The sequence below is a fragment of the Echinops telfairi genome, unplaced genomic scaffold (assembly GCF_000313985.2).
Source record: "Echinops telfairi isolate 266 unplaced genomic scaffold, ASM31398v2 ScPeMD7_2291;HRSCAF=2852, whole genome shotgun sequence".
Lineage (NCBI taxonomy): Eukaryota > Metazoa > Chordata > Mammalia > Afrosoricida > Tenrecidae > Echinops > Echinops telfairi.
This window is the reverse complement of record NW_022106189.1, coordinates 9657194-9671588: the sequence shown is the minus strand read 5'-3', so window position 1 is coordinate 9671588 and position 14395 is coordinate 9657194. Positions and strand designations below refer to the sequence as shown.

At 38.5% G+C, this 14395-nt stretch overlaps 1 protein-coding gene across 1 annotated transcript in view; it reads right to left on the bottom strand.

The window, feature by feature from the left end:
- The window catches only part of LONP2 (lon peptidase 2, peroxisomal), a 175447-nt gene that overhangs the window by 51607 nt on the left and 109445 nt on the right, over nt 1–14395 (bottom strand). Inside the window, exons 9-10 of the mRNA XM_004704690.3 lie at nt 8081–8231; nt 6197–6323 (exon numbers count right to left, since the gene is read on the bottom strand). Coding sequence (XP_004704747.1) covers nt 6197–6323; nt 8081–8231 — 278 coding nt within the window. The remainder of the gene's footprint in view (nt 1–6196; nt 6324–8080; nt 8232–14395) is intronic.

Below are 14395 nucleotides of genomic sequence, written 5' to 3'. Positions count from 1 at the left end.
AGAGCATGCGCTGTTACGCAAAAACCGCGATAGAGTGAAGCTGCGGAAGTCGAAGCGCGAAGTGGCGAGGGTTCACTGTACACTTGGAGGTCATCAGGAGTAGATTAGGGGTCATTCTCCTTAAGAGCTATCAGACATCTGGAACAAGTAAACACCACTGTTTATCACACTCCCTTCTGATAAGGACAGTAGTTGTCTGTTTCCTTGTAGGAGACACCAGAGAGGTCAAACCTGCCTAAGGATGACCAAGGTTAGGTAGCCATTATGACTCTAGGGTCCGCCCGTCTTGGCACATGTATAACCCTAGACCTTCCCATTGCTATGGGCACACCCCTAGCTCATCCCCTTCCTGTTACGCTTATGCCTATCATAGATCCCCTTCCTACAATGTGTACGCCTATTGTACAACCCCTTCCTGTGACGTATGTCTTCACCTGTAATTAGGGGGCCTGCACGTTCCCAGAGAGGATAAAAGCTTGGGAAGCATTAAAGTTTGGGGCTCCCTCCATGTGGACCATCTAACGGGGCTGAGGTGAGCAATGCTACCATGTGTTGTGTCTGACTCCATTACTTGAGACTCCATCTTTTAACTCTCATGTTCTCTATAACTTTACTATCATCTTATCATCGCTGTGCAATTGCGCCTACCGGACCTGTGATGATTCGTGGGGTCCCCTCTCCCCTTTAACCCCACAAGTACTCTCCATTTCACTGAACACATTAGTCAAATCTGTGATTCCATTCTTGGAAGCATTTTTCAAACTCATCTGTTTGGATGGCTGACATCACCTCCATCGTTTTTTTCTTCACCTCTTCTACATCATCAAATTGCTGTCCTTTCATGTCTCTCTTCATTCAAGGAAACAAAAAAAAGGCACAAAGAGCAAGGTCAGGTGAGTAAGGTGTATGGAGCAAGAGAGGCATGCTGGTTTTTGCCCAAAACTGGCACACTGAGATGGCTGCATGAGCAGGTGCATTGTCGTGGTGGCAAAACCAGTCCCCCATCTGCCACAAATCAGGTTTTAGTCGCGCACTGTTACGCAATCTTTTCAGAACCTCTAAATAAAAAGTTGATTAACAGTCTGACCTGGTGGAATGAAATATCAAATGCACTATCCCCTTCACATAAAAAAGCCAAATGAGCATCATCTTGATCTTTGATTTCACTTGACGAGCTTTTTTTGAGCAAGGCAACGATGACAATGGCATCTTCCACTGGCTTGACTGACGTTTCCTTTCAGTGTCAATAGCACCATATCCTGTTCACTACCAGGGGAAAAAAAGTCTGGGTCCCTTTGGAGCTGTTCTTTCAAAGCATGGTATGTTTCTGGTTGATGCTCTTTTTCCTGGTCAGTCAGACCCAACGCACAAATTTCGCAGTGATCCTTCTCATTCCCAAATCTTATGTTAAAATTTGTTGAACCGAGCTCCAAGATAGTTCAGATAACTCCCTCATCTCTTCAATGGTCCATTGCTGGTCTTTGAGCAGCATGACTTTTGTCGATATTTTCCGTTTGGGAAGTTGATGGACATCCAGAATCAACATTTCACCTTTTTTGAAATGTGCAAACCACATGTACACCTGAGGTTTTCCCACAGCACTGTCCTTGTAAGCTGTGTTCAACATCACAACAGTTTCTGCAACATTTTTCCCAAGCAGGGAAAAAAAAAATTTCACAGCTGCACATTCTTCTCTTAAATTGGCCATCACAAAAAAAGAGGTTTGAATGAAACTGCTTTTAGGGAAAAATTCACTGTGACCAGAGAGAACCTTCCCAGGTAGCGCCACTGGGTGCACTAACTTAAGAGTGAGTTGCTTGATGCCCAGCGGAACTTTTTTGCAGTGGCTATCGATAAACTAATATGATTGATGATAATCAACATCCAAAACAAGTCAATTTGCTGAAATGGTAGCTGAAACAATATTGTAAGCATATATAAAATATTTATATATATGAGGGGGTACCCCCCAAAAAAATGAGAAAAAAAAAAACCTCTGCTGAATGGAATGAAGCTTTCATAGTACGCATTTTTCCCCCCAGGCAAGCATTAAGCAACCCCCTTTGAGTTAGCGTACCCAGTGGTGCTGCCCAGGAAGGTTCTCTCTGGTCACAGTGAAATTTTTTGTAAAAGCTGTTTCACTCAAACCTCTTTTTTCGTATGATTGATTTAAGAGAACAATGCCAAGAAACAGTTGCGATGTTGAAGACAACTTACAAGGACAGTGCTATGGGGAAAAACTCAAGTATACAAGTGGTTTTCTTGTTTTAAAACAGGTGAAGTGTTGATTGATGACAAATCTCAATTTGGATGTCCGCCAACTTCCTGTAGGGACAAAAATGTTGACTCATAGTACATTTGGAGTTTGTTCCACCAGGGCAGATTTTTTTTTTTAACCAGGTCACATTGTTAATCAAGCTTCCTATTTAGAGGTTTTGAAGCGATTGATTAACAGTGTGTGACACAAAAAGGCCTGATATGAGGCAGATGGGGGACTGATTTGCCAACACAACAACACACCATATCATGCAGTCATCTCAGTGCGCCAGTTTTTGAGAAAAAACAGGATTCTTCTTTTGCCCTATGCACCTTACTCACCTGACCTTCTGTGCAACTTCTTTTTATTTCCTTGAATAAAGAGGGACATGAAAGGACAGCAATTTGACAAAGTAGAAGAGGTGAAGAAAAAAACAGAGAGAGGTACTGTCAGCATTCAACAGATGAGTTTGAAAAATGTTTCCAGGAATGGAATCACAGATTTGACCAATAGTATTAAGTGTAATGGAGACTACTTCGAAGGTGATAGGTTGTTTGTAAAAAAAATTTGAATACATGGTTTTGAAAAAAAATTGTCTTTAGAGGAGTATTTCCTTGTATATATTATTATAAACAGCAGTTGGGATAGGCTAAGCTTGGCAGAAATTCATGTGTGAAATTTAATGGCATACATAGTTTACCATATGTATAGCAGGCGGAGAATAACCTAAAAAAAATAAGAATCGTGGGATAAAAGCCAAACCAAACTCATTGCAATTGAGTCAATTCCAACTTTTGGTGACCCCACATTTGTCAGAGTAGAACTCTACACTACAGGCTTTTCAATGGCTGTAATTGTATGAAAGTAAATCAGTAGGCTTTTCTTTCACAGTGCTGCTGGGTAGATTTGAACTTCTGATGTACCAGTAGTCAAGTACAAATCCCCTGAATCACCCAGAGACCAATAAAATCGACTAAGAAAAGCAACTGTTTTCTTATATTGTTTAGATGACATTCAATGTTGTGTTTCACCAAGTGTTTCATTTTAGTGCACAGGATTCATTCAGAAATGAGGCTCACGCAGGGAAGTGAAGAGGTCAAGAAGAAAAGTAAAGCGAATAGAAATAGTTAGCTTGAAGATGAGAAATCCGGCATTCTGCGATGCTCACCTTCCTGACATGATCGCTGAAGACAAAAAGGGTGCATAAGCAAATGTGGTGAAGAAAGCTGATGGTGTGTGCCCGGCTATCAAAAGATATAGCATCTGGGGCCTTAAAGGCTTGAAGGTAAACAAGCGGCCATCTAGCTCAGAAGCAAAAGCCCACATGGAAGCAGCACACCAGCCTGTGCAATCAGGAGGTGTCGAAGGGATCAGTTATCAGGCATCAAAGAACGAAAAATAATATTATTGTGAATGAGGGGAAGTGCAGAGTGGAGACCCAAAGCCCATCTGTAGGCAATTGGACATCCCCTTATAGAAGGGTTGCAGGGAGGAGATGAGCCAGCCAGGGTGCAGGTCAGCAACGATGAAACATACAACTTTCCTCTAGTTCTTAAATGGTTCCTCCCCTGCCCACTATCATGAACCCAATTCTGCCTTACAAATCTGGCTAGACTAGAGAATGTACACTGGTACAGATAGGAACTGGGAACACAGGGAATCAGGGCAGATGATCCCTTCAGGACCAGTGGTGAGAGTAGTGATACCGGGAGGGTGGAGGGTGGGTGGGGAGGGAAGGGGGAACCGATTACAAGGTTCTACATATAACTTCCTCCCTGGGGGATGGACAACAGAGAAGTGGATGAAGGGAAACGTCGGACAGTGCAAGATATGACAAAATAATAATTTATCAATTATCAAGGGTTCATGAGGGAGGGGGAGGGAGGTGAAAAATGAGGAGCTGATGCCAGGGGCTTAAGTAGAGAGCAAATGTTTTGAGAATGATGAGGGCAATGAATATACAAATATACTTTACACAATTGATTTATGTATGGATTGTGGTAAGAGTTGTATGAGCCCCTAATAAAATGATTTAAAAAAAAAAGAAGAAAACTGATGGTGCCCGGCTATCAAAAGATATAGCGTCTGGGGTCTTAAAGGTTTGAAGATAAACAAGTAGCCATCTAGCTCAGAAGCAACAAAGCCCACATGGAAGAATCACAGCAGCCTTTGTGATCATGAGGTGTCAATGGGATCAGGTATCAGGAATCTAAGATCCAGAATAAAATCATACCCAAGGTGAATGGGGCGAGGGTGGGGTGGGTGGGGGCAGGGCAAGGGGTGGAGACCCAATGTCCATCTGTAGACAATTGGACATCCCCTCACAGAGGGGTCACAGGGAAGAAATGAGTCAGTCAGGGTGCAGTATAGCACTGCACACAGATGAAACACACAACTGTCCTCTATCTCTTTGGTGCTTCCTTCCCCCCACTATCATGACCTCAATTCTACTGTACAAAGTGGATTAGACCAGAACATGTACACTGCTACAGATAAAAGCCCACCACACAGGGATTCCAGACAGATAAACCCCTAAGGGCCAACAAAAATGGTCAGAAGAAATGGACAGTTCACCAAAGATGACATTGAAACACAGGGAATCCAGGGCAGATGATCCCATCAGGACCAGTGGTGTGAGTGGCAATACTGGGAGGGTAGAGGGAGAGTGGGTTGGAAAGAGGGAACTGATTACAAGGATCTATATGTGACCTCCTCCCTGGGGGACGGACAACAGAAAAGCGGGTGAAGGGAGACGTCAGACAGGGCAAGATATGACAAAATAATAATCTATAAATTATCAAGGGCTCATGAGGAAGGGGGGAGTGGGGAGGGAGGGGAAAAATGAGGACCTGAGAGCAAATGTTTTGAGAATGACGAGGGCAATGAATGCACAAATGTGCTTTACATAATTGGTAAATGTATGGATTGTGATAAGAGTCGTATGAGCCCCTAATAAAACAATTAAGAGAAAAAAGAAAAGAGCTGCACCAGGAGTGGTTTGGCAGTCTGACATAATTTGCCAGATGACGCAATGACTCTGCAATACTGAGCCAGGAAAACTATCAAGCGGCTCTGGTAGATTTAGACACTCAACCGAGTATACTTTCTTTTTAAACAAGCAGTCTATAAATCAGAGTAAGCAATACTCTACTCAGACAATGTATACACTGCTTGCCACAGGTTTAAGCACTTGGTAGCAAACCTGGAAAGCACCTTCTCTAGTGTTCCAGTGTTAGCTCCAAAGACCCATGTTTTAAAGATTTAAAATACCTCTTGGTCATAAAGAGGAGAAAAGAAGATCTGAATAACCTAAAACAGGTGTCTAAAAGTAGCATCTTAAATCGTAGCAAATTCAACAACTTTCCCGATCCTCATCCTCATCAGTTGTTCTCTAAGTTTCCAATACTTTGGGCTGTTAATTTACCAATTCTAGTTCAACAAAGGTTCTTAGCTAGGAAGATGTTATAAATGTTTCCTTCATGAGTGTACACAATGCACAGCCCTGGATGAATCAATAACTTTGGAAAGAGTTGCTGGAAATCTGTTGGAGGGAAAGAAATAGATGCTGTAAGTTGCTTGAAAATAATCTTTTCATTTGTTTTTTTTTTCCAGCACATTAAAAAAAAATCATTTTATTAGGGGTTCATACAACTCGTATCACAATCCATACATACATCAAATGTGTGAAGCACATTTGTACATTCATTACCAAAACATGTGCTCTCCACTTAAGCCTCTGGCATCAGCTCATTTTCTCCCCTCCCTCCTTCACGAACCCTTGATGATTTATAAATTATTATTTTGTCACATCTTACACTGTGAAGTCTTCCTTCACCCACTTTTCTGTTGTCCGTCACCCAGGGAGGAGGTTATATGAAGATCCCTATAATCTTTTTAAATCATTCAAACATAAATGAAGTCTCAGAATGGCTGACTAACCTGGTAATGATGTCAAGAGTAGTAACCTGAGGTATCTGAATCTGCTGTGGTGTCAGCCCATGTTGTCCCAGTTGCTTTGGGATCAAGTGTCGGTGGGCAATCTCGATTTTCTCCTCTTGTGTATACCCTAAGAAAGAAAGTGATCTTGTTTTGTAATTATGTGCTTGGCAGCCACAGTGCCACACCTTTTTAATGAATCAAATGTAGACTCAATGACTGAAGGAAGAATGAATTCAAGCATTACTTCAACCAAGTTTATAATTAGAACAGAGAAAGTTAGCCTCAAATCAGTCACTGTTAAAATTTCCAGCTCTCTTACAAAACAAGTAGTATTTGAAAGTCTTTTGTCTAAATGATAAATATCTCAAAGAGAAGAGATCTCCTTATTTCAAATGCTGATATGTTATTGTTTAACAAATAATAAATACATCCCTTTCCTTTAGCATACATTAATACATACATTAAAAATTTACTAAGGGGCAAGATTACACTTAAATAAACTGTGAGCTCCTAGAGTATGAATCTACGAGAACAATTTCTAAATCTGTCACCATAATTTTTAACATTTTGAAAAAACACTTAGATGACCCTATGTTTATCCTACATAATTGGAATTGGAATTGATTATTTTCTTTAATAACCTCAAAAAAGGTACAGATTTACCATCTTTAAATACTGGAAGACAAAGTTCCTTTGAATATAAATGCTCCCCTCTTTCCTTAGAATGAGTAAAACTGAAAACATTGAATTGACAGGGCATTGGTTGAATAGGAGGAGGTAAAAAAGTACCCTAACAAGAAGAGAAGGTGCCCAGACCTGGCAGAGAAGATGGTATCATTTCTTCACCACTGTAGCAGCTGTCCTTTCACACAAGTGCATTGTATAGTTTCTACCTTAATTTCGAGTTTCCAGGCAACTGGGTCTAATTACTTATTTCAGTTTTGCAAAATATGCAGAAGCAATTTTTTTCCTCAATGATATTTTAAAACTAAATATAGAAACATGTAGGGCTCCAAGATAATTAAGAAACCCTGTTATCATTGACTTAATAGTAAAAAATGTCTGATTAGTATGAGAAATATACTTAGATTCTACTTAGAATCTAAACATTTAGATTTTGTTTTACTTTCATTTTAGAAAACTCACTGATGCTTGATCTCTTCTAGAAAAAAAGTATTTCTAAGCAATTAGAATAGTATGACTAAAAAAAAAAAAAGAACAGTGTGACTCAGTCATAGTAACTAAGCAACTTTACACACTCCAGTTAAGGGGGAGACCATGGTTTTCAAAAGCATGTAACTAGTTGACAGACCCAACTGAAGGAAACTTTAAAAGTATCATGAACTTTCATATAAGAAGAGGTGAGATTTAATAAAGAGAAAGTTCAGTTGGCTCATTAGGACTATCTCTAAATGAGAATAAATGATTTATAAAACTTTCCCAGGTAGACGATAGAACTTCCACAATCTGATAAACTAGAAGCTACACTGACTATGTGAAAATTCTACTTTTGATTTTGATATACTGATTTGGATGAAATAAATTAATTTTCAACAAAAAATTTAAAAATTGCTCCAAAGAGAAATGTCTAAATATTACTGTTAAACTAAATGTTTTATAAAATATATACCTACTAATACCTGTCATGATTCACAATAAAAATAAATAAGGCTTCCTCTTTCAAACTTGGATTCTATATAAAACTGTTTTAAAAATCAGATTCAGACCTTTGGAAGATTATGTTACACAAAATATTATATTTTATATTATACTAAAAACCTGGTAAATACAACTCTTTACTCAAAACTCCAGGGCATTGCCACTTTCAAAAGATTATCCTCTGAAAGACAAGGAATGCAAAATTATGATTTATGAATCAAATACCTGGAACTTGAATGATCTCCATTCTGTCTAATAAGGCAGGTGGAATAGTAGCAGTAGTGTTGGCAGTAGCTATAAAAAGAACTTGGGAAAGGTCAAAGGCCACATTTAGATAATGATCTGTGAAGTTATGGTTTTGTTCAGGATCCAATACCTAGGGGAGAACAATAAACATTTAAATAAGAAATTTAGCAGTTACAACAGATAGCACCATAAATTAAATCAGACACAAAGCATGACTGAAGTCACTGTCTCTGCTGGATATGGTTAGTTTGGGAAACCAAGAGAACATTAAAACCCAGCGCATCCCTTTCTTGCATTCTCCATATTCTAAATACTTGTTTCTTAATTAAAAATGCTCATATCAAAATTTAGAACACACAAAAAGTACAAAGATGCTTTTATAAGTTAACTGTTATAAAGTAAAAAACTATGACTAAGTTTTCACACCAAAGGAAACATTTGATGGCAACAAGGAGAGGAAGGGAGGAAGGAAAATAAGCAATAGGCTAGAGGAGAGAGAGGTGTTAACTTGGGTGGAGGGAAAGCATATTCCACAAGAGGGAGAAGAGAAACAAAAAAGGTAGATTAGGGAAAGCAATTGGGGGTTTGATATGTAGTTTAAGTTGAGGAAAACAAAACTGATGATCTAAAAATGCTAATGCCCAACTGATTGACAATAAAAAATATTTATCACAAAGCAACAAAAGAAAACAAAAAATACCCTTTCATATTTTCTTCTCAAACCTATTAGTGACTCGTTAAGTCACTATATGTTAACAGTCCTCTAGAATCAGTTTCCATCTTGATAATACTTACCTTCTGAATGATTATGGGAATTTAAAGTAAATTTGTTATGTTAAAATTTTTAGGTAATAGTCAAATTAAAAAATATTTCTCCTCAAATATTATTATAAAGCCCAGTACAAATTCTTTAACTTAAAAGGGAATTCCAAACTAGAAAAAATTACTATGCTCCTAAATTCTGACAATAGCATAAGGAAAAATCACTTAAAAATATCTTAAATTAACACTTTTTTGTTTTACTGAGCAAAATGTAAACATTTCTTTAAAATATTCCATATTGGTAAGTTAGATAACTTATTAAACTACTCAGCAAATGTATCTTAAAGAGACTATATCTAACGCTCACTATTCGGAATCATGTCTGGGATCTTGAAAGCTTACAGGTCATCATCTACTAAACAACTACCGCTCTCTATCCCTTTGAACAAAAGAGAAAAAGTAGCCCAAGAATCAGAGAAGAACTGTACTATAGGACTGACTATCTCCATAATCCCTGAAACCTCCTCCACTGTGAAATCAGAGCTACATGATGCCTGGCTATCAATATCAAACATTCAGATCAGGGTCACACTAGATGGATCCTGATAAAATGGGGGGGGGGGATGTGCAATAGAACTTCAAAATCCTAAAGAATCCAGAATTGTAGAAGCTATTGAAGATAGGGGAGACCCTGAGACTATGGATCTAAATTAGTCAAACTATCCTTTGAAGTCACCTTTAAACTGTTAAATGAAAGTTTAGCGCAGAGTGAAGACAGTCAACCTCGAGTATTATGTTCTTTTAAAAGAATTTTTTTCTTCTTTTATAATAATATAAGACCAAATGGTCTTGAAAGCATAGATGAGAAGGTTGGTGGGGTGGTGGTGCATGGAGTTATGGTAGCAAGAGTGAAACAACTAGAACGGAAACAGCAATAATGATAATACAGTGCAAAGAATGTAACCAATGCCATGGATAATTGTGCTCAGAAATTGGTAAGAGGGTGGGTTTTGCTGTATTTTTTGTCAAAAGTAAAACAAAATATGAATTTAAAAACTGCATTGAATTTCCAAGGGGCACTACTCAGATGACGCATGAAGACAAACTGATGACACTATGACGGGAAAAATATGCTACAAACTTCTTAGCCATCAAATCTCTACTTCTTACCCCACTTCAGCCAGAGCTTCCATGGTCCAACTTCAGGATCTGCTTTCAAGAATATATACAGCTATTTTTTCTCCCTTCTCCACAATTAAAAAGCCTTCCTACATCAAGCTCAGGTCTGTCATTCCAACCCATGCACAGTGTCTGGGGTAGAAAGGGCTGTGATACGGTGCTTAGTTCCCAGAAAGTAGTCAGTAGTGGGATAAATTGTGGAGAGGAGTATATTCTGAGAGCCTGTCAGTAATTTTTGACAATAGGATTTTACTCCTTATAAATGACTAGGTAACTAACCAACATCCTTCTTACAATAAGAGAGATAGAAAATAACAAGAAAACTAGGTGAAGCTGTGCATACAAAATAGCTGTCAGCTTAAAATCTGACAGGAGGGTTTTGAAGGAGGTGAATACAAGGAAAAATAATAGATGTTATAAGAAGGTTCCGCAAAATATATCTATGAAAGTGGTGGAGGACACAGTGGGCTAAATTGTGTAAGCCTCTAAAACCAAATTTACTGCAATTGAGACAATGGGTCTAGAAGCTCATGACAATAGTCAAAGGAAAGAAGAAGGTCAATTGGAGCAACACAGTCCACAATCTACCAATGTTCTACATCCTATTTTAGTGACTGGTGACTGGGTCCTAAAAGCTTCTGAGCAGTCATGTAAGGTACAATTAATGGTCTTTCTCCATCCTGAGGAAAGAGTAATGAAGATTGAAGACAAATGGGAACAATCAGTTCAATGGACTAATGGATCATGTGAACATCAGTCTCCATGATCCTAAGACCAGAAGAACTAGGTTATAATTTCTGACAAAAGGATTTTACTCATTACAAATAACTAGGTAATCAATCAATACCCTTCTTTCAAATAGAAAGCTGTAAAACAATAAGGAAATTAGGTGAACCTGTGCATACAAAGTAGTTGTCAGCAGTTTTGCAGAGGGAGAAAAAAGAAAAACAGCGTTATTCTAAGGCTCCACAAAATATACCCATGAACTACAACCAATTGCTCTGAAAGGGTTCTGATTAGAAGGTCCTAGATAGAGGGCAGAAAAATAACGTGGGGGATATTCAATCTTATAAAAAGAGACCAGGTTTGCTAGTTGGACAGAGATAGGTGGGACCTTCAAGACTATGGTCCTTAGTCATCACCTTTTAGGTCTGGAACTGAACTTACCCTCATAGCTCAATTGTCAGCCAAACAAACCAGGTCTATAATGGAGATTATAACACGAGAAGTTATGTGCCACCGTGGAATAAACAAATCATTTGAGTTCAAAAGAGCAGCGTTTACCCAAGGACAAAGTTCAGTAAGGTTAGTAAAGTAGGAGAAATAGAAACAGGAAACACAGGGAGAAAGTGAAATAGGTGATGCTACATTATGAAGACTGCTATCACTAGGAAGAAACAAAATATATTATGAATTATGCACTGGAAAACTGATCTGCTCTGTAAACCTTCACCTAAGTCACGTTAAAAGTTACAAAGACTGCAATATAAAAGAGAACACAATGATCAAGATAAAAAGGACTACCATACCTTTGTTCAAATAACAAGTACATTATGTTTCTGCAAACCATGCAACCCCATTGCATGTTAGTTTCATGTGCACATTAAGTGCATGGTAAGCGTGAATGCATAAGCATATTAGATTATATGTATTTATGTGTAATTTATATAGGCACGTTATATGCAAAAAAAACTTGGTCTATTTTTTTAAATGATTTATCTCTTAAGTAAAATTTTAAAGGATTCTTTCCTATACTTTAATACAATTCAGAAACTAAAAGTAGAATCACATTGGCAAAAAAAAAAAAAGCAAGCACAGGCTATTCATTGTAGCAAAAGGAAACTGACTCAATTAATGAGGGATCATCCATTCAATGTTGAAGAATATGGTGTGGGGGCCACATCTCATTTCTTTGGGTTCCCAAGCATGATTGCCACAAGGCAGGGTCAGACATGCCTCCGTTTTATTCTGCTACCAAGTATTTAAAAAAATTTTTTTACATCGTTTTATTAGGAGCTCATACAACGCTTATCACATCCATACATACATCAACTGTGTAAAGCACATTTGTACATTCATTGCCCTCATTATTCTCGAAACATTTTCTCTCCACCTAAGCCCCTGGCATCAGCTCCTCTTTTTTCCCCTCCCTCCCCAGTCTCCCCTCCCTCATGAGCCCTTGATAATTTATAAATTGTTATTGTGTCTTATCTTGCCCTGTCCGACGTCTCCCTTCACCCACTTTTCTGTTGCCCGTCCCTCAGGGATACCAACTAATTTTACTATGGCACTTGATTTCCTCGCACTCTGCTTCTTAGGCTGGGTTAAACAGTTCACTGCAATGAACACATAGAACACACAATGTGCTGATCAAGTTCTGAGAATTTTGGTCTTCTTTACATTGAGTTGTAATCCACGTCGAAGCACACAATACTTGATTTTCAGCAAGCAAAGTTGTGTCATCTGCATATCGCAGGTTGTAAAGAAACTTTTCTCCAATCCTGATGCCACATTCTTCTTCGTAAAGTCTGTTTTCTGATGACTTGCTAAGCATACAGATTGAACAAGAATACTGAGAGAATACAACCCTGTGGTACACTTTTCCCGATTTTAAACCATGCAGTAACCCCTTGTTCCATTCACTCAATTACCTCTTGAGCAATGTACAAACTCCACACAAGCACAATGAAGTGCTCGGAAACTTCTATTCTTCTCAAGGTGATCCATAGTTTGTTTCGATACACAATCGAATGACTTTGGTACAGCCAATAAAACAGAAACAAATATCTTCCTGGCATTCTCTGCTTTTAGCCAAGATTCATCTTATGTCAGCAATAACATTTCTTATTCCACATCCTCTTTTTAATCTGGCCTGAACTGGCAGCTCCCTGTCAATACACTGCTACAAGCATTGTTGGCTGAGTTTTAATAAAATTTTACTGGCATGTGATATTAGTGAAAATGTTCTATAGTTTGAGTATTCTGGTGGGTCACCTTTCTTTGGAATGGGCACAAATATGGATCTCTTCCAGTCAGTTGGCCAAGTAGCTGCCTTCTACATTTCCAGTTACTTGTGAGTGAGTGCTTGTGTTGCACCAGCTGGTTGAATCATTTTGATTGATATTCTACCAAATTCCTGAAGCTTTGTTTTTGGTTAATGCTTTCAATGCAGCTTGAATGTCTTCCTTTAGTAGCATTGGTTCTTGCTCGTGTGCTACCTCCTGAAATGGCGGAATGTTAACTAGTTCTTTTTTGTACAGTGACTGTGTATTCTTCCCATATTCAATGGTTGGTTCTTGCATCATTCAATATTTTTCCCATAAAATCTTTCAATATTTCAGCTCGAGACTTGGGTTACTTCTTGCGTTCAGTTTAAGACATGTTGAGTGTGTTCTTCCCTTTTGGTTTTCTAAATCTAAGTCTTTGAACATGCCATAATATTTGGCCTAGTCTTCTCGAGCTGGAAAGCTTTATATTCAGCTCTTTGGCTTCATCATTTCTTCCATTTGCTTAAGCTACTCTATGATTAAGAACAAGTTTCGGAGTCTCTTCTGACATCCACTTCAATCCTTTCTTTCTCTCTCAACATTTTAATGACCCTTTTCGTTCTTCATGAATGATGTTCTTGATGCCCACCACAGCCCATTAGCTCTTCTGTCATTAGTGTTCATCCAATCTGTTCTTGAAATTCAGGTGGGATATTCTCAAGGTTCTGTTTTAGCTCTTGTGGATTTAATTTTCTTCAGCTTTATTCTGAACTTGCATATGAGCAGTTGATGATCTGTTCCACAGTCAACCTCGGGCTTGGTTTTAGCTATTGATATTGAGCTTCTCCATATTATTTCCCCACAGATGTAGTTAATTTGATTTCTGTGTGTTCCAAATGGTGAAGTCCAAGCGTATAATCACCTTTTGTGTTGCTGAAAAACCTTATTGCAATTAACAAGTCATGGGTCTTGCAAAATTCTATCAAGCAATCTCCAGCTTTGTTTCTTCCAGTAAGTCCATATTTTACAACTACTCTTCCTTCCTATTTGTTTCCAAATTTTGCATTCTAAACACTAATAATTACCAACGCATCTTTATTGCATGTTTGACCAATTTCTAACAGAAGTCACTGGTAGAATTCTTCCATTTCTTCACCACTAGCTTTCACTGTGGGGCCCTGCTGGTATTGTGGTTATGCGTTAGGCAGTTCGAAACCACCAGCAGCTCCAAGAGAGAAAGACAGCTTTCTACTCCTACGCACGGTAATAGTTTCAAAAATCTCAGGGGGGTTGCTGTGAGTCAGCATTGCCTCCATCAATGACAGTGAGTGAGCTTTTGTTGGTGGTGCATAATCCAAGTAATAGT